We start from the raw sequence: 25,289 nt of genomic DNA on the forward strand, positions 1-25,289 counted from the left end.
GATTTAACATGTACCAAAATGTGTCCAATTTACCATACATTATCGTAAAACCTGAATTGACCATAATTTACATAAAAACTTAACTTATTCTAGAAAAACTTTATAAATCTAATATTAAAAATGTCTTATTCTGGAACGAATCATTTGGGACCTTGCAGAGCCTTCCAACCATTTAATAAAGGCCCGGGGCCTAACCCAGTTTTACACTACCCTGCACCGATTTCTCAAGCTAAATAGCTACGGGGTAACATAGGCTGTTATGCCTATGCCAACTGTGGGTGCATTGATAGGCGTAATTTCCATGCTTCCAAGATATAAGTTGAGACCTTTGTCACAATGTGTTTCTCATCTGAACGCATACATAGCGCTTCCGCCTCCTTACACTTCCTAACTCCGTAAGATCTAAAAAGTGGACGAAGGTACAGTTTACGGAGTTTGAGCGTGAAGTGGCATAATAAAAGGAAGTGGGAAAGTGTTTCCGGACCACCATGAAGGCATGGACAGCATTCTAATCTACCCAGAGGAGCGGATTGCCATCTGTTGACCACCGCTGTCACTGGTAGTGTGCCCATACGGAATTTAAAGTAGAGAGCTCTTTTTTCCTCCGGATAAATACTGTCTATGAATATTGCTGGTTTAAGCTCTTGGTTAAACAAAATATACCGCTTAAATAGAGGGCTAAATGACTCGCACATAATCTCAGTCTTTCGCTCCCAATATGCCTTTTTTATAACAGCTAGGCTAGGCCTTCCGATTTTTTCTGGATGGAGCCAAAAGTCATCCTGGCCGATAGCAGCTAGGATAGTTGAGATATGTTTGAACCAGGGCAGTTTCTGATAGTTTTGCAGCTTCATGATGTCCTTAAGTACGTCTCTAAATGGTTTGAGAGCCTCTTTTGTCCAGATACGGATCCAGTATCTTACTGGAGCCAGAGCGATATAGTCCTCAACCTTTCTTATCTGTAGATCAATTCTTATTGCATTCATTGGTGTAGCATTACCTAGACAAAGTAATCGGCGTAAGAATTTGTTCTCGGTTACTTGTATTGATGGAATCTTTCTGAATCCCCAGATCTCTGCACTGTAAAGTGCTGCAGCTCTTGCTTTTGTTTTATATGCAAGCAGTGCAGAGCTCACGGAGTGATTGCCTGTAGCTTTTGCAAATCTGAGTACTGCTCCGGCTTGTTGGGCCAAGGAAATTCTGCTTTTGTAGATTTGTGGTTTCCATGTCTGTTTTTCATCTAATCTGCAGCCCAGGTAATCATAGGTGGCCACTCGGGCCAAAGGCTTATTATTTGCCCTAAAAGTCGATTGCAACGTCTGTTTTTGGTTGAGAATCATAAACTTTGTTTTCCCCTCATTGATTACCATGCTCCTTGAGGTACAAAAAGATTCGAAGCCCCTAAGTAGTCCATGCATTGCCATCTCTGTTCTTGCCAGTAATACGGCGTCGTCAGCAAAGAGCAAGATAGGTATACTTTCATTGGCTAGTTTCGGCACATCCAGATTTAATTCCTTCAAAACTTGACTTACTTTATTTATATAACAATTAAATAAGGTTGGGGCCAAAACGCAGCCTTGTTTTACACCTCGCTCAATTGGAATTTCGGCCGTATAATCATTTCTCGTAGTATATCTGACCCTGGCAGTGTTTCCTGTATGCAATAGAATTAACAGCCTTAAGATTTTTCCCTGTATGCCCATGTCCGACAATAACTGCCATAATATTTGGCGATTTACTCTGTCGAAGGCTGTTTGGAGATCCACAAATACCAGGTATAATGGACAGTTTTTAAGGGTGGCGTATTTAGCACAGATCATGTTTAGCTTAAAAAGTTGATCTGTTGTACTTTGGCCTCTCCTAAAACCAGCTTGGTGTGTTGATATTAAATCTCCGTCCTCAAGCCATTGGTCTAGACGCGACTGAATCAATTTGGCAAAAATCTTTCCAACACTATCAAGCAGTGAGGTAGGTCTATAATTGCTCACCATGTCCCGAGGCCCTTTTTTGTGGATTGGAACAATTATTGATTCCTTCCAAGAAGGAGGGATTACCTCGTAATGCCAAACACTGTTGAATAGACGGGCTAGTGCAGGTAACCATAACGTTAGCTGGTTACGGTAAGCATCTGAAGGGATACCATCTGGGCCTGCAGCCTTATGCGGCTTTTGAAAGAGGATAACTTGTTTAATCTCTTTTTCACTGAATTCCGATATTAACTTCATTGCACGTGGAATGACATGGGCTACTTGTGTGAAATTTGTGCTGGAAAATTCGTTGGAGACTAATACATTCTGGGTTCCGTTTACCAATCTAACAAGCCGATTTGAAGATGCTGCGTGAGTCTTTTGAAGAGGAAATACTTTACTTAATCTTTGATTTCTGCCTGCCAGCCCTTGAGTGAGGATGTTTGGGTTAGTGGTCGTCCCTGGTGCTGTCTTGGCCACTTCCTGATACAAGGTAGTAAAATGCTTTACCCAAAGTTGGGGGTTGATATTCAGTTCTAGATTTTTCGGGGGACCTTCGCATCCCCACCTGACTATCTCCCAAAACTTTTTGGAGTTCCCTGCCCTTATTGCTTGCAGTAAAGTTTTCCAAAGTTTATGTGGAAATATCTTCCTTTTGTAGCTTAATAATTTTTTGTACTGTTGCCTACATCCATGAAAATGTTGCTCATTGGAATCATTCAAGTGCCGGTTCTTCAGTGCTTGTGATAAGGACTTTTTTTAGCTTTAAACACTCTTCATCGAACCAGCCCTCCATCATTTTAGAATTGATTTGGGGATGCTTGATCTTTTCCTTTTTTGTTTGCAATAGCAAATTATTAAAGTTATGCAGGAGGGATATAGCATCATTAACTGATGGATTTAAGAACATGCTAAGTGATGACAACCAGGTTTGGCTGGGTACACTCATATAAGATTCATCCTCATTTGACCTGGATATATTTTTCCTGTTTGGTCTCATAGTTATTGTTAGGCTATTTCCGTTGAATGGAGACTCCGCCTTCCCTGGGCTCGTGTCCGGATGGACTATCTCCATTAGCAGTGGGTCGTGATCACTCTCGATTCTGTCCCTTATTTCCATATCGATGACATAATGCCAGGCTTCGATGTTTATTGCCATATAGTCAATTATGCTTTGCCTTTTTCCAGTTCGAAAGGTAGATTTAAAGGTTTTATCTGACTTTGTTCTCCCATTTAATGTGCGGATTCCTCCTTCTATTAATGCTTCAAAGATTAATTCTCCTTTCTTGGAGTCATTACAACGTTGGATAAAAGGCGTTGGGATATTCCAAGCATAATCTTCCTCTGCTACTTGTTCATCCCAGAGGATAGAATGAGGTTTAGTGTTAAAGTCACCACATATCAATAAAAAAGTTTTACAAGGTTGGGGAGAGCAACTGTTCATATGACCTGGTACTGGGTTCCTCCGATCCTTGGTTCTTTTATTTAGGATATGTTCTTTAAGGAGCCGCACCCCTGGCATAACTTGAGCCCGGCTGATAGGTGGGAAATACACATTTACTATTTCGAGTGACCATTCCTCGTATTTGACTGCGAACGTCTGGATTCCCTTGCTTTGTACAGTGTGAGTTACTACGGAGTTCCTCAATAATGAAGTTCTGATCCAAATACTCAGACCTCCCGAGGGTCTTCCTTTTTTTTGCTTAATAGCAGGTAAGTGGAAGGTGGAGAACCCATCTAGGTCAATAGCGTGAGTAGACCAAGTTTCTTGGAAGCAGCTGATGTCTTGTTTTTTGATAAATTCAACCCAGTCTTTATCTTCCATTTTGTTTTTTAAACCTGCTATGTTCCAGCTTAGAATTTTTAATATGGGACTGATTTTATTTTTTATGTTCAAGCTATCCATTTTTTGCTACGAGCTTCTAAATGATTGCTCTTTGCAATTCTGTAATTGTGGGGGATTGCCCCTACTGTTCCTAGGGGAATTAGCCAACAGGCAGAACCTCATATTACTCAAGTTTATTCGTTCAGGGAGTTGTTGTTTGGAGCTGATTGCTCCCTGAAGTATCGAACCAAAATTGCCTTTTGCCTCTTGCCTACCCATCATGTTTCGGTTTGAAGCTTTTTCAAGAAGTATTGTTGGATATGGTTCTTTTTGCAGAGTAGCAATGGATATTCCCCAGGTCTCCATCGTATTTGAACATTTTAAGATCTGTTCTGCTATCCAAGGTGAGGCCCAGACTGTTTCTGTTAGTTCCCCGTTCTCTAATTCTTTTTTTGGTATGAATCTTACTGAAAGGAGATCTTTAGTTGTTACATTCTGTAAGGCTGGCAGGGAGTTGACAAGAAATAAGATGTTAGACCTATTCAGGATGTCATGACTTCCTCTTGAGGAGTACTCGGGCATGAACAAGATCATAGCTTCAGGCTTTTTAATTGTTTCAGACCGGATCTCAGTGTGCCCGCCACCTTCCTGCGACAGTCTTCCTTTGAGTTGGGTGTTCTCATTTTGTCTGTCTTGAGTGGTAACTGCCCGACTAGTAGATGTTCGATTTGCCTGGCCTTTTTCCCTCCCCAGTTGCAATTCTTTTTTCCTTTGTTCTTCGTAGGGTTGCCTTTTTGGAGGCCAATTATCCCCTTTTCCTTCGATTTCATTAGTTTCCAGATCCAGTGCTGGGCGTGATGGTGCAGGCGAATCAGTGATCCACCCAGGCCGGTTGCTGAGATTATAATTTTCAGGGCTGCCCTGAGAACAATATTTTGCCTTTGTCCGGGGTGCGGGAACTGGGGCTGTTGTGTTGTCCACGCACATGGTTGTTCTTGTACTTTGTTCGCTTCGTATATACTCTGGGGTCTCTGCCCTTCTACTTTCGCCTTTGCTGTTATCTTGTTCTGCCCCCTCACTAATGGAGTTCGGAGGCTGCTGGCATTTTCCGTAGTGGTCTTCTACAGTATTTAAGTGATGTACCTGAACTGGCTGGGAAGTGCTTATCGATACCAATGCTAGGTTTGGATGTTCCTGGGCTCCCTTTGGGTTGTTCGTTGACTGGAGGATCATTTACCTCATTTGACTCATTTATCCCATGATTTGTTCCAGGATCTTTTCCAGACCACCTTTCTTTGTCTAAGTCATGCCCAGATACTTGGTATCCCCTGGGGCCAGTGGGTATACGGTGTATATGGGAGTGGTGAGTGCAACTTTTGTCGCACAATAATCCAGGATTTTTATTTATAAAGTTAAAAACTTTATCAGTAGGTTTCTCAAAACTCTCCGACTTAATGCTTTTATCTCTATACTGATGTTGGGCGATCTCATCACCTGTGTTCCTGATTTCTCCTATTAGGCCTATCTGTTGTAACATATTTATAGCCTTTCCTGCTGGTGCTTTTTTTTTCCTCTAGCTTTCTTCCATGTGTTTTTCCATCTGCCTGTTAGTTGAGGCCTTTTACCCGGTGGCTTTTTTTCTACTATGTTTGGGACTTTGATTCCAAATTCAGGACTTCCGTTGGTTCTCTCCATCTTAGGTGTCAGATTTTTTGCATCTGGATAGTTCTCTCGTCCTGGACCAGAGTGCCTTTCTCTATTTTCTCTGACTGTTGGCCTTTCAATTAAACTAGATTCTGTTTTTCCTAGCTCATAATTGCACCCCTGTGTGCTTTTAAGGCTATATTTGCAGTCTTCGATTATGTCTTTGATTACTTTTGGAACTTCCAATAATTTTTCCAGCAGTGGTCCACAGACTTGTCCGTCCAACTTGTCCATTTTATCGGCCACTGCTTGATGCAACAGGTTTTCCCTAATTACGCCCTCTACTAGGGCCATCCTGTAATCTATAGACTGTATTGAGGATGTAAGTTGTTTGGTCAGTTCAAGTTGCTCGTCAAATTTTTGAGACTGGGCCATAATCGTTGTTGCAATTGAGCCCAGTGTTGTACATATAACTTTCATGATGCTAAGAATTGGTTGGTCTAGTGAGAGGTCATCTCTGTTTCCACTTTGCTCATTGGTTATCTGACCTTCTGGATTCTTACCTTCCTTTCCTCTGTGGCCTTTTATTATACTACCTTCCAAGAAGTTTAGATCTTCTGATGTTATGCTGTTTAGTTGAGGGTCTATGTTGCCAGTAACGGAGTTGTCAAGCGAGGACAGCTCCAGACTGAAGGAACTACTGTTGAGTCTGCCCAGCGTTAATTTAGTTTTAACAATTTGACTTCCGCAGTGAAGCTGTGGCGCTGGGGTTTTATGGGTCTGTTTAGATGGTGAGTAATCTGTTTCCAGACCCATTATATTTTGGAGTGCTATGAATTCTGCTTGGGCACATTGTGGAGAGAATGTTAGTGAGAAGTTCCCGGAGTTTAATAGTCCCCTTTGGGGGTCAGGATAAAGTAATTCGCTGCTTTTTCTTTGGTCTCCCGGGAGGTTGCTCCACTTTGGGGAGTTATTTAACTCCACTTCGCCATCCCCAAGGGGATTACTCATTGGCCAGAATAATAGCGATAAACCAACCGGTTGCTGTTGCTGCTGAAGTAGGCGAGTGTCCTGGAGCCCGGTCACTGATAGCTCCAGTTCACCCCCCCCCCCACGTTGTAGCCACCCACTTCCCCCGGTGGCTGTGATCGGAGGCCACTGGCTATAGGACATTGCATTTGCGGCTGTTCAGAGTTCAAGTTCACTTGGTTGTAATAATTAGTAATAGTGTTTATTTTTGATCTAATTTTCCTTACTCCCGTGGATCCTCCCGGGCCCAGGCGCGTCAGTGTATACTTATGTCTCCTGCACAGAGGACTTACAAGGCCCCCCACAATTTCGCCTACAGTTTCTCCTGCATTCAGTAGGGCACCCCCAATGTCATCGGAGTCAGTATGGACAGGCAAACAAGGCAGTATCACCACTTCTAATGTCCCACCTGACACTTCTCCTGGCTCGGAATCGCTTTTATCGGCGGGAGACCCGAATTGGACACCCTCTGCTGTGTCCTCACCTAGGTTTGCGAGTCCCCCCTGGGATTGCTGGATGGTTCTGGGGTCCTGGTCCTGATCCTGGTCCTGGTTCTGGTCTAACCCTAGACCTTGTAAACTTTTGAGTTCCTGCTCTGATCTTTGGAGTTCCGCTAGGTGAATGAGCGCCTTATTGGCCTCCCTAGCCTTCTTTGTTTTTCCTCTTGTCCCAACCATCCTCCGGTTACCGTTCACCGCCCCCCTTGGCTCCTTGGTTCCTTACTGGGTTCCTTCCTTGCTCGGTCTTTAGGAGAGACTAGGGCTGGCTGTGGCTAAAGCTGTTGCTGTGGCTGGGTGAGACGACGTGGCGCGATTGAGCACCGATACCGGAGCTAGAACCGGGGCCGGGCCGAGAGTAGAAACAGGAGAGGGGTTCAATGGCCAGGAAGGGTCCCGTATAACAGTGTGTAAACAGTGTATGAACAGGGACCCCCCCCCAGGAAGGCTGCTTACCCGATCTCTCCCGGTCTGTCCTGGTCTCGCCCCGGTCTGCTCTCCCGCTCAGCGTCTTTTCAAGAGGGGCCACAGGAGGCCACAGGAAGTCCACAGGGGGGATGGCAGGACTCCCTCTGACTCCTTCCGGGTCTGGCTTCTGGCTCCTCTAGCGCCTAGGTCACACCAGGTCACGCCTGGTCCCGCCGTGCTGTGCCGCACAGAAACAACAACAGCAACACAACAGCGGTGGAAAGGTGCAAGGAGGGGGTCGCCCACACAGCGGTGAAAAGGTGCAGGGAGGGGGTCGCCCACACCCCCTGCCGGAATGCCAAATGCCAACTGCAGCCGGGGTGCACAGAATCCTCCAACTCCAGAAGCTGCGGCGAGTTCCGAGCTCCGAGCTCCAAGCTCCGTGCTTCGAGCCACCCGGCGAGAGTTCCCGGCGAGAGTTCCCCTCGGGCCCCCCAAAAGCAGTAGTAGCTGTGGCGGCGGCGGCAGTAGCGGCAGCGTTCGTACTCCGCGCCGCGCTGCACTCCGACGTGAGCCACCCGGCACCTGCGTGCAGAACGGTGCAGAACGGTGTGAGAGCTACTGGTCTCCAGTGCCTAGTCCGTCAGGCAAACATATATATATATATATATAACCCAGTGGAAGTCCCACTAGGTAGTTATAGTTAGGATTGTGTTTACATAGGGAATACCTTTGTTGGTGCTGCTTGACAAATCTTCATTAAAAGGGTGCTACTTTTTGCCTAGGCTGCAAATGGAAATTTTTTAAAGTTTTGAGGTGATTTGTTATGCAGGGCCTGAGGAAAAAGGGGGTCCCAAAACAGAGGGACCATCCCTACGGTAAAATTAAAACAAAAACAAAAACAAAAAAACATTTTTTGGTGGGTTCCATCGACCCGCAGATCCATGCGACACCCAAAGTGACACCTCTAGGGATTCACTCTGAATGCGGAACGAATCCCCAGAGGTAGCATGTTGGATGTCACATAGAACCGTGGATCCATGGAACTCCACCCAAAAAAGGGGACTGTGCACCTGTGGAGATTTGGGTCCTCAAGGGTGGGTTGGATGCAGGGCGTGGCCACAGGCCAGGCCCTTCGGTCAAATCCAGGCAGCGCACCGCCGAAGGCCATGCATGGCATGGACTTGGCTGCCTGCTGGGAGTTGGGTTTCCATGGTATGTTGTTCTGCACTGCCGTCCCACTTGCACTGTGTGCTGTATTGTGCTGAGGCAACTCTTGGCACCTGCCCTGTAAGGCCAGTTTTGTGCCCCTGCCCAAATCCATCCCGACCTCTGTTATCCAAGTCCATGTCCCTACCCCATTCCTCCTGCCCTCTGAGATCAAATGTACCATACCTGCCAACATTTTGACGTTGGTAAGAGGGAGATTTTGAAAAAGAAACCTGGGGAATTGATATTTTCCATTGACTTACATTGAAAAGGAGGAAATTACAGGCAGGAGACAGATAAAATAAAATCCTTTTGGGTTTAAAAACATCAGGAGTCTCCTGCCTGAATCAGGTCTGTTAGCATGTATGGTTGTACTGCCACTGCCACTTGCTTCTGCCCTCAATGGTCTGTTCTATTGTTCTATCACAGCCTATCAAGCATGGTTGGTTTGTTGCCCCCGCTCCCTTTTCCACTGCCCTCCATGGTCTGTTGTGGTGCCACTGCCCCTCCTGCCTGCCCATCGTTGTCAACGTCTTGCCTCTGCACCTTATTCCTTGCCATCACTATTCTGAGTCTGTGCTGCTAACCTCTGCCACACCACAGTATTGTAATGAACAACCTGACTGCAAACAGTCTATATTTATTATAAAAGTGTGGCACCCTTGATTTCATATTGATGTAATTCAAACTGTAATGCCTAATGCATTTCCTTTAGAAATTATAAAATGAGAGGGTCTTATGTCCATAGAAATTATGGTTAGTGCTCTAAAAAACTAAAATGAGGACATATTGTGTGAGTTCCCAAATATTGTGAAAGCACTTTTAAATTATTTGCTATCTTACATATTTTATATCCAGTTGAGCCCTTGTTTATATGTTTCACTTAGGGGAGAGGATGTGGTGTTACAGACAGAGCTGCAGACTTTGCAACTGGGGAACCAGGTTCAAGTTTCAGCATCTGCTCGACATCCTGTGGTTCTGGGCAAATCACTAACTCTCCCCATGCCTGAACAAAATGAATGTGTCCTTGTCTAATATAACAGATACTCATGTAAATTACTCCAGTACCTTTTGGGTTAAGGCTGCACTACATAAAAGTGCATATATATTACCCAGTGGCAGTCGCTGTTAGGTAGATATAGTTAGGACTGTGTTTCAATAGAAAAAGTGTTTTTTGACTTGCCTATATCTTTGGCACTGTTTGACAAATCTTCACAAAGTGTGCTGTTGATTCTTGTTGCACATGGGAAACTCATGGTGATCTGTCAAGCGGGGGCTGAGAAAAAGGGGGAGTCAAAAATGTGCGTTTCCCAAGTTAATTCCCATAGGAGTTTTGAACACGACTACAGTCCAAACTGCTGGGCGGAATTAGACCAAATTTGGCAGAAAGGTAGCTTTTGGTACGCAGATTACGCTTTCAGTAATTTGGTGTAAATCTGTTCAGGATTTTTTGAGATATTAAAGGGAAAATACATTTCTAAATCTAGGGTCGCGGATCGTCCTCGACGACTTCGCAAATAACAAGAGCTCATGCATGGAGATGCCGAGTTCTGATTGGCTGCCAACACTTCAAACCAGGAACCCAGAAATAAGGTGAGAAAAAAAGAAAAGGGGCCAGGGTATGCACAACATGACCCCTTAGCTCTAGTGCTGGGGTCCCAGAGGGACACCGCCAGTTACAGTTACCTTAGGGCATGAATTATAGTTACTTGAGAAAACTCTCACTAAAGCAGGTACATTTCTATGGTTTTGTATGTTTAAAATGTGAATTTAACTATAACGTCCCTGTAACCTTTTTTTTGTTCCAAGTGAGGTTCCATGGCTTTTTTAACTCTATTTCCTTACTATAACGTCCCTGTAACCTTTGTTTATTCATTGAATATATATATATATATTTATATATATATATATATATATATGGAAAATGTCACTTACCCAAGTTTAATTTTAATCAACTTACACCGGCTACAGGCTCTAGGGGAGGTGGGAGGGCGCATGTGAATCTGCAGCGTCTCATGCCACGAACAGATGTACACTGGGTAAGTGACATTTTCCGTTCGATAGCATGTGTAGCTGCAGATACACATGCTGTGCATAGACTAGTAAGCAGTTATCTCCCCAAAAGCGGTGGTCTAGCCTGTAGGAGTTGAAGTTGTTTGAAATAAAGTTCTTAGTACTGCTTGTTCTACTGTGGCTTGTTGTGTTGTTAACACATCCATGCAGTAATGTTTAGTGAATGTATGAGGCGTAGACCATGTGGCTGCCTTACAGATTTCTGTAATTGGTATATTTCCTAGAAAGGCCATTGGGGCGCCTTTCTTTCTAGTGGAGTGTGCCTTTGGTGTAATAGGCAGTTCTCGCTTAGCTTTAACATAACAGGTTTGAATACATTTCACTATCCATCTGGCAATGCCTTGTTTGGATATTGGATTTCCTGTATGAGGTTTTTGGTAAGCTACAAACAATTTTTTTGTTTTGTGAAACTGTTTGGTTCTATCACTGTAGTACATTAGAGCTCTTTTTATGTCTAATGTATGTAATGCTCTTTCAGCTACAGAGTCTGGTTGTGGAAAAAACACTGGGAGTTCCACAGTTTGCTTTAAGTGGAACGGTGATATAACTTTTGGCAAAAATGTGGGTTTTGTACGTAGAACCACTTTATGTTTGTGTATTTGTATAAAGGGTTCCTGTATGGTAAAGACTTGTATTTCACTTACTCTTCTGAGAGATGTGATAGCTATTAGGAAGGCTACTTTCCAAGTTAAGTATTGCATTTCACAAGAGTGCATGGGTTCGAATGGTGGACACATGAGTCTTGTTAATACAATATTGAGGTTCCACGAAGGAACTGGTTGTGTTCTCGGTGGAATGTTCCTTTTTAGACCCTCCATAAAAGCTTTTATGACTGGGATCCTAAATAGTGAAGTTGAATGTGCAATTTGCAGATAAGCTGAAATTGCTGTGAGATGTATTTTAATGGATGAAAAAGCTAACTTAGATTTTTGTAAGTGTAGTAAGTAGCTAACAATGTGTGTAGCGGACGCGTGTAATGGTTGAATTTTATTATTATGACAGTAATAAACAAATCGTTTTCATTTATTTGCGTAGCAATGTCTTGTAGTAGGTTTTCTAGCCTGTTTGATGACCTCCATACACTCCTGTGTGAGGTTTAGATGTCCGAATTCTAAGACTTCAGGAGCCAGATTGCTAGATTGAGCGATGCTGGATTCGGGTGTCTGATCTGCTGTTTGTGTTGAGTTAACAGATCTGGTCTGTTTGGTAGTTTGATATGAGGCACTACTGACAGGTCTAGTAGTGTTGTGTACCAAGGTTGTCGTGCCCAAGTTGGTGCTATTAGTATTAGTTTGAGTTTGTTTTGACTCAGCTTGTTTACTAGATACAGAATGAGTGGGAGAGGGGGAAAAGCATAAGCAAATATCCCTGACCAACTCATCCATAACGCATTGCCCTTAGAGTGAGGCTGTGGATACCTGGATGCGAAGTTTTGGCATTTTGCATTTTCTTTTGTTGCGAATAGGTCTATTTGCGGTGTTCCCCAGTTTTTGAAGTAGGTTTGTAGTATCTGGGGATGAATCTCCCATTCGTGGATCTGTTGTTGATCTCGACTGAGATTGTCTGCCAACTGGTTTTGAATTCCTGGGATGTATTGCGCTATTAGGTGAATGTGATTGTGATTCGCCCAATGCCACATTTTTTGTGCTAAGAGACAGTTGTGATGAATGTGTGCCTCCCTGTTTGTTTAAGTAATACATTGTTGCCATGTTGTCTGTTTTGACAAGAATGTGTTTGTGGGCTATTAGCGGTTGAAATGCTTTCAACGCTAGAAACACTGCTAGTAGTTCTAGCTGATTTATGTGAAGTTGTTTCTGCTGAGTGTCCCATTGTCTTTGGATGCTGTGTTGGTTGAGGTGTGCTCCCCACTCTACCATGGAGGCATCTGTTGTGATCAAGTATTGAGGCACTGAGTCCTGGAAAGGCTGCCCTTGATTTAAATTTATATGATTCCACCATTGTATCGAGGTGTGTATTTGGCGGTTTATTAACACTAGATCTTGTAGTTGACCCTGTTCTTGTGTCCATTGTGTTGCTAGGCACTGTTGCAAGGGCCGCATGTGTAATCTTGCGTTTGGGACAATGGCTATGCATGAGGACATCATGCCTAGTAGTTTCATCACTAATTTTACCTGATACTTCTGGTTTGGGTGCATGCTTTGTATTACGTTTTGGAATGCTTGTACCCTTTGTGGACTTCCCTTTTTTTGTGTTGATTGTTGCTCCTAAGTATTGTTGTATTTGACATGGCTGTAGGTGTGATTTTTGGTAGTTTAGTGAGAAACCTAGGGCCAGATGTAGCAAATAAAAAATTTGCGAGTTGCAAAGTGCGAGTCCATGCGACTCGCAATTTGCAACTCGCAAATTGGTATGCAGTACGGTGTCTCAGACACCGACTGCAACTCGCTATGGGGTCGCAATGACCCACCTCATCAATATTCATGAGGTGGGTCGCAAATTGCGGCCCCATAGCGAGTATAGGCACTCGCAAACATGGAGGCCTGCTGTCATCAGCAGACCTCCATGTTCGTGACTGCTTTCAATAAAGCAGTTTTTTTTATTTTTTAAGTGTAGCCCGTTTTCCTTAAAGGAAAACGAGCTGCATTTAAAAAAAAAACGAAACCTTTAGTTTCGTTTTTTTTTCAGGGCAGGTAGTGGTCCCTTGGACCACTCCCTGCCCTGAAAAAATATTAGTGGGTCCATTCACAAAGTGGAAGGGGTCCCATGGGGACCCCTTCCAATTTGCGAGTGGGTTACAATCCACTTCAAGTGGATGGTAACTGCGACTCCATTTGCGACCGCATATGCGGTCGTAAATGGAATTGCATCCCACTCCGAATCGCAAATAGGAAGGGAACACCCCATCCTATTTGCGATTCTGAAATGCATATTGCGAGTCAGTCCCGACTCGCAATATGCATTTCTGCATAGCAAAGAGGCTTTTGCGCCTCGCAAACGGCGATTTTCGCTGTTTGCGAGGCGCAAACCCTTTGCTACATCTGGCCCCTAGTTTGTGAAGGGTTTCTATGACGTATTTTGTGTGTTGAAAACACTGTTCTTGTGTGTTGGTTTTGATTAACCAATCGTCCAGATACGGGAATACGTGTATGTGCTGTCTTCTGATATGTGCCGCTACTACTGCAAGGCATTTTGTAAATACCCTTGGTGCTGTTGTTATCCCGAATGGTAACACTTTGAACTGGTAATGTACTCCTTGGATTACAAACCTTAAGTATTTCCTGTGTGAAGGATGTATGGGTATATGGAAGTACGCATCCTTGAGATCTAATGTCGTCATGTAGTTTTGTTGCTTGAGCAAGGGGATTACGTCTTGAAGTGTCACCATGTGAAAGTGATCTGATTTGATGTAAAGATTTAGTGGTCTGAGATCTAATATGGGTCTTAGAGTTTTGTCCTTTTTGGGTATGAGAAAGTACAGGGAGTAAACCCCTGTTCCTTTCTGATGATTGTGTACTAGTTCTATTGTATCTTTTTGTAACAACGCTTGGACCTCTAGCTGTAATAGATCCATGTGTTGTTTGGACATGTTGTGTGTTTTTGGAGGCACATTTGGTGGTAATTGTAGGAATTCTATGCAATAACCATGTTGGATGATGGCTAGGACCCACAAGTCTGTTGTTATTTCCTCCCAATTTTGGTAAAAATCTGTTAGTCTCCCCCCCACTGGTGTTATGTGTTGTGGATTTGTGACACTGAAGTCACTGTTTGTTTTGAGGGGTCTTTGGACTTTGGAACTTCCCTCTAGTTTTAGGGAACTGTCCACCTCTGTATTGTCCCCGAAAGCCTCCTCTCTGATACTGGCTCTGGTATGTGGGCCTGGTTTGTGAGGTTGAGGGTTCTGTGGTTTGGCCCCGAAACCCCCCTCTAAATTGTGTCTTCCTAAAAGTGCCTCTGCTCTGTGGGGAGTAGAGCGCGCCCATGGCCTTGGCCGTATCTGTATCCTTTTTCAGCTTCTCGATAGCTGTGTCCCCTTCCGGCTCAAACAACTGCTGTCCATTAAAAGGCATATTAAGTACAGTCTGTTGGATTTCGGGCTTGAATCCTGAGGTGCGTAGCCATGCGTGTCTCCGAATTGTGAACGCTGTATTTACAGTTCTTGCAGCTGTGTCTGTGGCGTCCATTGCCGATCGTATCTGGTTATTTGAGATACTTTGGCCCTCTTCCACCACTTGTTGTGCACGCTTTTGGAATTCTTTGGGCAGATGTTCAATAAAGTGCTGCATTTCATCCCAGTGGGCTCTGTCATATCTTGCCAGCAAAGCCTTTGAATTGGCAATGTGCCATTGATTGGCTGCTTGTGCTGCCACTCTTTTCCCCGCTGCGTCGAACTTGCGACTTTCTTTGTCGGGTGGTGGTGCATCTCCGGAGGTGTGTGAATTCGCCCTTTTACGTGCTGCGCCTACTACTACTGAGTCAGGTGTCAGTTGCTGCATGATGTACATAGGGTCTGTTGGGGAGGCTTGTACTTTTTCTCCACCCTAGGAGTGATGGTCCTGCCTTTTACGGGTTCTTGAAATACTTGATTTGCGTGTTTTAACATTCCCGGTAACATCGGAAGACTCTGGTACTGACTATGTGTGGACAACAGTGTATTAAATAAAAAGTCATCTTCAATCAGTTCAGCGTGCAGTGTCACGTTGTGAAAAGCAGCTGCTCTGCACACCACCTGTGTGTAAGCAGTACTGTCTTCAGGTGGTGATGGTCTTGCTGGGTAACAGTCGGGACTATTATCTGACACAGGCGCATCATAAAGATCCCATGCCTCTAGGTCATCTTGGCTCATGCCTCTGTGCGTTGGAGACTGCATCATAGGTGGGCTAGCAATTGGTGATGGTTGCGGTGAGCGTTGTGGTGATGGTGGCGGAGTTACTTGTTTTGCCACCTTTGCCTGTGGTTGTTTATCTTTATCTTGGAAAGCAAGTTTCCTTTTCATCCTTATAGGAGGGAGAGTGCTTATCTTTCCCGTCTCCTTTTGGATATGGAGCCTTCTCTGTGTATAATCTGGCTCCCCTGCTTCTAGCTCTTGTCCGAATTTATGGCTTTGCATTTGTGTGGAAAGCCCTTGTTCCTCGGTGTAGGAACTTGTCTTCTGCTCCGAAGCCGGATGTTTCGGTATCGAAACCTTTTCAACAGTCTTTTTCGGCTCCGAAGCCACTTTTTTGAGTTTCACTGTTCCGATCTCTCGGTGCCGACTCATCTCAGTGCCGCTATCTCGATGTCGAGATTGTTCTGAACCAGTGTCTCTGTGCCGAGTCTGTTCTGTCCGGTATCTCGACCAGAGTCGGATGACTTCGACACATGTGTGCCCTTTTTCGGTGCCGGTGGACGGTCACCGATTTTTTGGGTTAAGCCATGGCCTGCCGGCGGTGGCACCCCTGGGCTTTGATGATTTTTACGTGAGTTTTGGCCGGGGCTGTTTTACTCACGGTTTTTGATGTCTGTTCTGTTTCGGCCTCGTCCGAGTCAGCAATGGAGAAGGTTTCTTCTTCCTCCAAGTCGTGGTGTCCTGACGGGCCGACGCCATTTGAAGCCTTCTTGCTCTCCGGTCCCTCAGCGTTTTCCTCGACCGAAACGCTCGACAGGCCTCACAGGTATCCTCTTTGTGTTCGGGAGAAAAACACAAGTTACAGACCAAATGTTGATGGGTGTAAGGATACTTGTTGTGGCATTCGGGGCAGAAGCGGAATGGGGTCCGTTCCATTAGTCTTGTAGACGCACGTGGTCGGGCCGACCAGGCCCTGCCGGGGAATCGAAACCCCGAAGGGCCACAGGAGATCTTCAAAATTCGGTGTCGATCTGCGTTAACTAACACGATACCGAACGCAAACAATACCGTCGAATTTTCCGATATCTAACTAACTTTCCGAACCGAACACGGTGCGAAGAGGAAAACGTCCGAACCCGATGGCGGAAAGAAAACAATCTAAGATGGAGTCGACGCCCATGCGCAATGGAGCCGAAATGGGAGGAGTCCCTCGATCTCGTGACTCGGAAAGACTTCTTCGAAGAAAAACAACTTGTAACAATCCGAGCCCAACACTAGATGGCCGGATATGCACAGCATGTGTATCTGCAGCTACACATGCCATCGAACATATATATATATATATATATATACACACACACATGTACATAAATTTTAACTATATATAATTATAAAGCACACCTTTGCCATACACCGTTTTCTTATAATTATATTGCAAATGCTGCAGTGATAATATCAAAGATGTCATATAAGATCTCATCAATGATATAACATGTGGCATAATTAGCTGGGCATGGCGAAGGTACAAGTTGTAGTTACTTTAAATAATTCTAACTATAACTGCTGAAATTCAGAACCTAACTTTAACGTCTCTGTAACCTTAGTTTTTTTCAGTGAATTTCTATGTTTTTTTACGTAAAGTAATTTTAATGACTACACAGCCTTTATAACTACCCAATCCCACGCCGTGCACCCCCTTTGGCCATGCGCAGCACAGGTTGGCCACAGGGCCTCTCTCTGTCAGTGGATCTGTGAGTGAGTGCGGAAGTGTCTGAGTGGGTCTGAAAGTGGGTGCGTGAGTCTATGAATGGGCCTGAGTGGGTGCATGAGTGTCTAAGTAGGTGTGTGAGTGGGCTTCTGACTCTCTGAGTGCATGAATGAGTGAATTTATTAGTGTATGAATGAGTCTGTGTTTTTTTTTTCAATTTTGTTCATGTTTGAGAATATTTTGAGAATAATTTGCAAAGATTTGTGATTTTTTGTGAATATCGCACATGGTGGCGCAAAATTATTTTTAACACATAATTTGCCTGTAAAACACATCTATATAACACCCCTGTGGTCAGGCTTACCTCCACCCTGACCTCTTATGCCACTTTCAATTAGGATTTTAACCCCTGGGGACAGTGTCCCGTGAAAAAAAATGGCGGCCGCAACTTTCGAGTTAGAGTACAGCCAGCCAAATACAATGCAGTGGAATGCGCATTTGCGAAAATTCACAAATTTCAGTGAAATATTCTCCATATTGCAGCGGCCAGAGATATACAAATTTGGATTCCCATACATTTCTCAAAAACTACTGAATGGATTTACACCAAATAAGCAAAAGCACAATCTGCTTACTAAAAGCTAGCTTTCTACCAAATTTGGTGTAATTCTGTCCAGTGGTTCGGGCTGTAGTCGGGTTCAAAGGTCCTATGGGAATTAACATGGGAAATGCAACTTTTTTCACCCCCCCTTTTTCTCGGCCCCCGCCTGATGGATCACCCCGAAACTTTCCATGCCCAACAAGAATCACCTGCACACTTTTAAAAAAAACAAATTTGTGAAGATTCATTAAATGGCGCCGCTGATATGGACAAGTCAAAAAACTATTTTTCTATGGAAACAGTCATTTATAACTTTAATGGGCTGAATCTCAGTTAAGGGTGTCCACCACAATATATATCTGAGCCTAAATCTCAAATGTGCATACTTCTGGCTTACATATTCCTCCCCAATCAATAGCGCAGGTCACATTTTCTGAGCTAACTTTAAGAGAGACATGGCTATATTGTCTAAAGAAATCTTCTACTGTATCAGCATTTGGTTGCAATATTATATTGCTGAGTCTGCACATGGTAACTTTACTGTATATACCTCTACATCAGCTATGGACATCTATGCAACTGGAAACACGAGCTCTAGAAAACTTGAATAAAAAGAAATTTCGATCTATGTTATTGACTGTGGACTGTTGATAATATACCTATACATCTATTTTGGATCCTTACCTTTTCAGGGTTCTCCGGGGAAGATGTACTACTGTGAATGCTGAAAATAGTGCCTAGTTATTAATTTTCATTTATGTGTTATTGATTCTATGAACGCTCTTACCTTCATTGCTTTTGTTTTTAAGTCCATCTTTATTAATGAATCCGCCACCATATGCCCAAAACCACAGCCATAGAAGTAGTTATACTTTTTTGTGTTGTACTTGGAGTAGTTAATATGGGGAAACTCAAGCCCACCCTTTTTTTCAAGTGTATCATCATGTAGGCATTCGTAGGTGCACCAAACCTGCAAGAGCAATATGAAAACGTAATAGTCAAAATACTTGTCAATTAGTCAGTCATCTGAGAGAATGAAAAAGCAAACAGCAAATCTCGTTGTGTCATTTGCTTTGTTCTCTTTTCTGCGGATTTTGACTAAGAGGGTATCTACAAATTTTTAGTTATCGAGTTATTCCATTCCGAATTAAAATGCCCATTCTTGTGAAAAGTTTGGCTCAGGTCTCAAATTAGAATAATGTACACATCTTTGTGTAAGTAGGATCTGCATATCAATGTTGGCTACATTATGATCTCTATATTAAAATGGACAGTAAAGTTTTTGAAAATAAAGCAAGGTATTCTTTATTGGTAAACAAAGCCTCTACAAGTATTAATAATCAAGATCCTGCACTACTTATCTTATTTTAATATATTTTATAAATTACCTTCAACCTATGAACCAGGAGATGACACCAGGGCATAGGATGAGCTGATAATGTAGCCTTTAAATCTTTACCTGGTAATAAAATTACAGACTATTTCGCCCCCTGCAGTGGTTTCACATTACATTTAAGAAGTTGCAAAGCTTATGTATGCACGCTTACAAAAAAACGAATTAAAACACATGCAAAATATGTGATTTCAATATCTAATGAAAGATCAATTGTAAACAGCATACACCCAAGTATACTTTCATATACAGAAAATAAATTGTGGATGGAACGGGAGAGACACTGGCTGCAATGTCACAAATTCACTCGCAACAAAAATATCAAGATATATTTCACTATAGTGCGTAAGATACTTGCATTCAGTAAATTAAAATTCTAGTAGATACTCTATCTACCTGCAGATTCCTCATTTCTTACATCTCCTACAGACCTCAGACTGGGTCTAGAAAACCTCTCTTATGCCGATAGGTGGCACCGAAGTTGTAAGACAACTCAGTACCTCCCCTTATGTGACATCAAAGAGGCATATATGGCGCCTTCTGGGGCTCGACATTAGTTTGTATCTTATTTTCCACCCACACCTTTAGTTGCAAAGACGAAAATGCCGAAGATCACAAAAATGCAGCGGAAAAATTAACTTGGATTATTAAGTAAACCATAGCACTCTTCACATTTGGAAGGCAGGTCGGGCAGTAAGGAATTTGCAGGCTGAGTAACTCACTCCTTGGGGAGAGTTAATTTCACCATACCCGTCTCAGGAGTCGAATCTGAACCTGTGCTGATGCTCATTGTACCTCAGAGATGTTTAAGAATGTCCTTATGACCTCTCAATAATGTTGAAGGCAAGAAGGCGCAGACATTGGAGGGTCCCAAGGTGAGTGTAGAATCCAGACACAAATGACAGGCATCATGTGAAGCTGAAGAAGAGGCCTTGAAATACAAAGAATGACAATGCCGACATCCATACCTCTTCTTTAGTGTCATTGTTCCTAAGCACTGAACTTTAAAAGTATGAGAAAAAACGTTATGGAATGGAGGGCAGCTTTGGATTAGCATTGAAGGGTGCAGAAAAAATGGAACATCATGATAAGTCTGGGCTGAGAAAAGTAAAAGTGGGACAAACTTTTCTGCATGGCATGCATGTCATATATATATGACTGCAAAATACATGCTTTCATAACATCTCTAAAGTGAAAGATTCTCCAAAAACCTTTATAGTTATGTTGAATGTTCACCTTACATGTCTGGTGCATAAGGACACTTTCTCAAACTGGATGAGAGATTGCTGAATAGGCCTATGAAAACTGGAATTTACAGTTTAAGTAACAGAGCAAGTCACCGTTTATTTATAATGATTACATTTTAGGAAGAATATATTTGATAACAACGAAAGAGAATCTATCAAATATGCGAATGGCAGTGGATGTTGCCACACAAATGAGAAGGACACCTCCATTAAGAACTGTTCATAATGATTATCTTTAAGAGTTTGACTACAGTGAAGTGCCCAGTCCTTCACAGCCGATGAGTTTCGAAATAAACTCAAATAGGCTGAATAAAAAATACTTTAAAGCCATCTGAAGTCACACTTTAATGCCATATATAAAAGTGGCTTATGCACTTCATGAGAATCTGGTATATATGAGCAGAGAGTTGGCTTTTGAAAGTGTGCCGTGTACATGTAAATAGGGATAAAAGGTTGCATAATAGCGAATGAGATTGTTTTTAGCATGCAGTGATCACGGATATGGGTGTTCGAGTATCCCACCCTTGGGATCTTTCGTCTTCTTTGGAATATGATTAATCTTTAAATTCATATTGATTTCATTTGACTTTATCCTACAGGTTTGCTATCACAGTATCGCCTGGTATGAGAGCTGTGCACCTCTTTTTTTAACACACTCTACTATAGTTAGGAAGAGATAGGCGGGGAGGTATAAGTCCTGATGAAAACTGAGTGAGCCTCTTGGGCAATCTTTTTTCAGGCTGAAACATGTTAGCAGTGTAGGATGTTAGATGTTGAAACCATTGTGCTTTCACAGAACATACCAACTTTGTTTTTTAACAATGATATGGGTACTCATTAAAGATACAGAGATATCCAGAGTACACCAATAATCAATTTTACTTTAACTAGATACCTGCATCTGTTGAGAATGATAGGTTATATAAGCTCCCACATTTTGTTTGCACCCTTCTGGATGGTCTCTACCGACCTGTATGAGGGAAGACACCAATGATGAATCATGCCACCGTTTTGTGAATGAGGTGTCCTCTCTTCTATTTAAAACAACCCTGTAGCATATCTAATCAATCTCAAACCAGGGGCTAATCACAGTAGTGACTTATGGGGTGAAGAAGGGGCAGGCCGGTGTGGGGGAAGATGGTGGGAATAAACATTATTATTATTTTTTTTAAACACTTACCTTCCCTCACATCCGCGTCACTCCTCTCCTCCGTCGCTGCAGGCAGGCACAGGCTCCCAGCCTGCCCTGCGGCCAATCCTGACGCTGCTCAGACCAGCATTGGGATTGGCTGGGAGTGCCCACCCAGTGCTCCCAGGCAGACTGGGAGCCTGTGCAGACTCTCTCCAGCCCGGCAACTTTGTTGCCGGGCTGGCGAGACCCTACTGCGCAAGTGTGTTTAGCCGTCCCGAGACTCCCCCTCGCTGCTTGTCACCCCATGTCCCCACCACTAAACCAGAAAATGATAATAAGCTCAGGTTATTATCGTTTTCTGGTAAAGGTTTAGCAGCTGTCGCTGTGGCGGGAGGCAAGGGGGTGAATGCTCCTCCACCCTAACGGAGGAGCTGCCGCTCGCTAATCATCCCCAGACCCTTGAACCAAGTTGTGCAGAATCAGATCTACAAATTTAAACTGCATCAATCAGGTTCTATTGGTAGACTAAAGCCATGTTTTACTTGTTACAGTAGTGGGTCGCAATAAGTGCTGCCACCCACAGGGGACTTATAACTTTCCATGCCATGAGAGTATTTTCTGCACTATATACTGTGGCCTCAAAATTAGAAAGTTAGATATGCCAATCAGGGATTAATCAATTCCTACAAGTTTTAGGGGCCAGAGCACATACACTGGACACTGGATAGCAGTGCCCCATGTGCAGAGTCTGAAACCAGCAATAACATTTGGAAAACAATGGTGGTGACCACACAACAATGGCATTTTCTCACAATGTTACACTGTACCCCTGGTCCCCCTGGGCCTGTCACCAGCACTTAACACAGTTTCTAGTGCACCCCTACCATCTAGACTCATGGAAACTAGTATCTGCAGGAATACTTTCACATGGCTGCAGTCCTTCCTTGTGAACAGAGATCACACACTGTCCATGCCACCTTATCTTTCAAACCCATTCACTGTAAATTGTGTGGTTCCTCAGTGCTGAGCCCCACAGTTTTTAATATGTACATGGAAATGCTGGTTGGAATGGCGAGAGTCTGTGGCTTCAATTCTATGAGGACAACGCATATCCGTCTCCAAGCAAGCTAAAGAAACAAGAGCTGACTTGAAAATTTGCAAGTCTGAAGTAGCAGATTGGATGAGGCAGAATTGCTTAAAGCCTAAGGGAGAAAAGACAGAAATCCTTGTTCTTCTGCAAATGGTCTAGGCCTTGGTCTTCAGAAGCACTCCACCCCCCAGTATGGTGGCAAGGAATTTAGCAGTTAGTGATGACATATCTTTAATATTCCTCAACAAATCAATACAGTTGTTGAAACCTGTTTTTGGATTAAAATTGCCTGCATACAAAATGTACATTCTTACCCACCTCCACTCTCAAAACTGTCGCGTAGGCCCTGATGCTAAATTTGGCAATGCCCATTTTCTTATGCTTTCACAATAAATTCTGAACAGGCTAAAGATAGTACAAAATTAATTTTGGGAATTCCCACACATAATGTTATTAAATAACATCATCTGACAGCCCTTCATTGGCTCCCTATTCAAAAGTACATTCTATTCAAGATGTTTGCTTCAAGCACAAAGCGATTTGTTTTTGTCTGTGCTCGCAATTTATGATCTAGCACAAGACATTTGTTGATTGTTCCTAAAATCTTATGTTCTCTTATATTGAGGCCAAACTTTGACACTCTCTTTCCTCTCTGAAAAGATCAATGGACAATCATAATCTGTTTAGGAAAATATAAAATCTTGGTTATTCCAACAGAACCTTTATATCTTTTCCTTACATCTTTGCTGCATTTATAGCACCTGGATGCATTTCAGGATATAGCATGCTTTATTAATTCCATTAATTAATGAATTCATTAGTTCATTCATTCATTCTTCATCTTCAGGAAGTCTTTAGTTTTGAATTAGCATTATACATCATTCTAACATGGCTATCAAATACCAACATGTCATATGTGATCCTACTAGCCAGCCATGACCTGCCATTTTAGCCAACAAGAAGTTGTAATCTGGAGATTGTAAAACTCATACTAATATAGGTAAGCATAAATGTAAAAATTTCAGAATGCAAAATGTTATTGGTGCAACAGCATGGGCTACCTGGTACATCACACATGACAAGGGCGTGTGGTAGCTCTCTGTTGTAACCTGAGTTCATGCTGAGAGCAGAGAAAAGAGAAACTCGACGTTCTAGAATGCAACGTTTTGATCCCAAAAACAGGATTTGCTAAAGTGTTGCACACGATAGTGATCATCCTAAAAATGTGCGAGTATTTCTCCACTCCTTTTACTGCGCAAAGATGTCATGACCACCCTCCCCTTCCGACGTGCTGAACCCCCACTTAATGATAGAAGGTCCTGCTTGCAATCACAGCCCCTTTCAGAAAGCACTCATTCACATATCTATATAATGCTTATGTCGCCTATACCAGCCAACAAAACACCTTCTCGAATTATCTACGTGCAGGCAGTCCTGCTGGCGGCAACCCCTTTGAATATCTCACCAACAGCCCATATTTTTGGAAATACTGGTGGAAACACGCCAAAGTACCTTCATGTGGAGAAAAGGGCGGAATTTCTAGACCCCACTCAATTGACCCTGGTGAGTTCTTGTGACCGAAGTTCTTGGTTTGAGTCTTTTTAGACGGTTTAAAGAAATAGTAGATGCTGCGTGTCCAAATATTTAAGAAGCATGTGGGGAAGAAAGAAAGTGTTCCCTTCAAAATATTTTTCCGATTCTTGCTTTGCACTTCACTCTGCGGCCTCCTGTTGTTCTCTGGCTGATTTAGTTGTTCCGGTGTGTATTGGCTTTTGACCAAAGCTTGTTCTGGAGCGTGAACACTTAAGACCTGTAACCTATTGATACGTTTTCACAAGTACTATTTGGGCGTTTTTCTTCCAATGGCTGTTACCCTCCATCTCAATGTCTCTGTTAACACTCCACGTTTTTTGCGTTCAGACTGACAACGCTTCTCCGTGTGCATGGCTTGCTGTACTTAGTAAATGGGACCTGGAGTGAGCCGATTAGTACATGTGTGGAATGGACAGTCTTCTTTCAGTGGCAGGGTTAGTGTCTCTTGAGTGGTTGAATTTGCAGCTAATTAACACGTATATTCTCAATCGGCGATGCGATTCATGTTATCGACCTCAGACGGATGAAATTTTTAAGAAACGAGACTTAAGTTGAACTCGTGATGACGTTAAACACATTTCTGGCAAGGATGCATTACTCTGCTGCTCATCTCCTTTCGACCCAGTCTATCAGCGTATTCTGTGCACTCCCCAGGGTGCAGCGCTGGGAAACCAATTTTTGAAATTTCCTCCTAGCAGAGGCTGGCGAAAATACATTTACAGCCCCCTCTTTCACCCAAAAACCCTTAGTCTTTCGTGAGAGTAGCCTTTGTTTTGGAAATAGTTTTGAGCAGGGCCCTCTTGCATATGAGTGGACAGTTTTTCCACAGTACCCCCCCCCCCCCCTTGCACAGAGGTGTGCAGATATCCATCACTATAGCAGGCAGTGGCATTTTCCCATCAATTTAAACCTTGCAGTGTAACTTCGTTTCTAAAGCAGTGAGATTTCAGACTGCCTTCCGAGCGCGGTAGGTATGTGATATGGTGTGGCACAGATCAAAGGAGCAGCCAGTAACAGTGACAGGAGGTGGGCATTCAGCAAGATTAACTCTTTCTCAATATTTTTTGACCAACTAGTGCCCCACCAC

The 25,289-nt window shown here is 43.2% G+C and overlaps 1 protein-coding gene across 4 annotated transcripts in view; it reads right to left on the minus strand.

The window, feature by feature from the left end:
- The window catches only part of LOC138285127 (carotenoid-cleaving dioxygenase, mitochondrial-like), a 374,127-nt gene that overhangs the window by 101,890 nt on the left and 246,948 nt on the right, over nt 1-25,289 (minus strand). For all 4 annotated transcript variants that reach the window (XM_069224694.1, XM_069224690.1, XM_069224692.1 and 1 more), the window contains one exon: nt 18,535-18,717. In XM_069224694.1, coding sequence (XP_069080795.1) covers nt 18,535-18,717 — 183 coding nt within the window. The remainder of the gene's footprint in view (nt 1-18,534; nt 18,718-25,289) is intronic.

Source organism: Pleurodeles waltl, chromosome 3_1 (genome assembly GCF_031143425.1).
Source record: "Pleurodeles waltl isolate 20211129_DDA chromosome 3_1, aPleWal1.hap1.20221129, whole genome shotgun sequence".
Lineage (NCBI taxonomy): Eukaryota > Metazoa > Chordata > Amphibia > Caudata > Salamandridae > Pleurodeles > Pleurodeles waltl.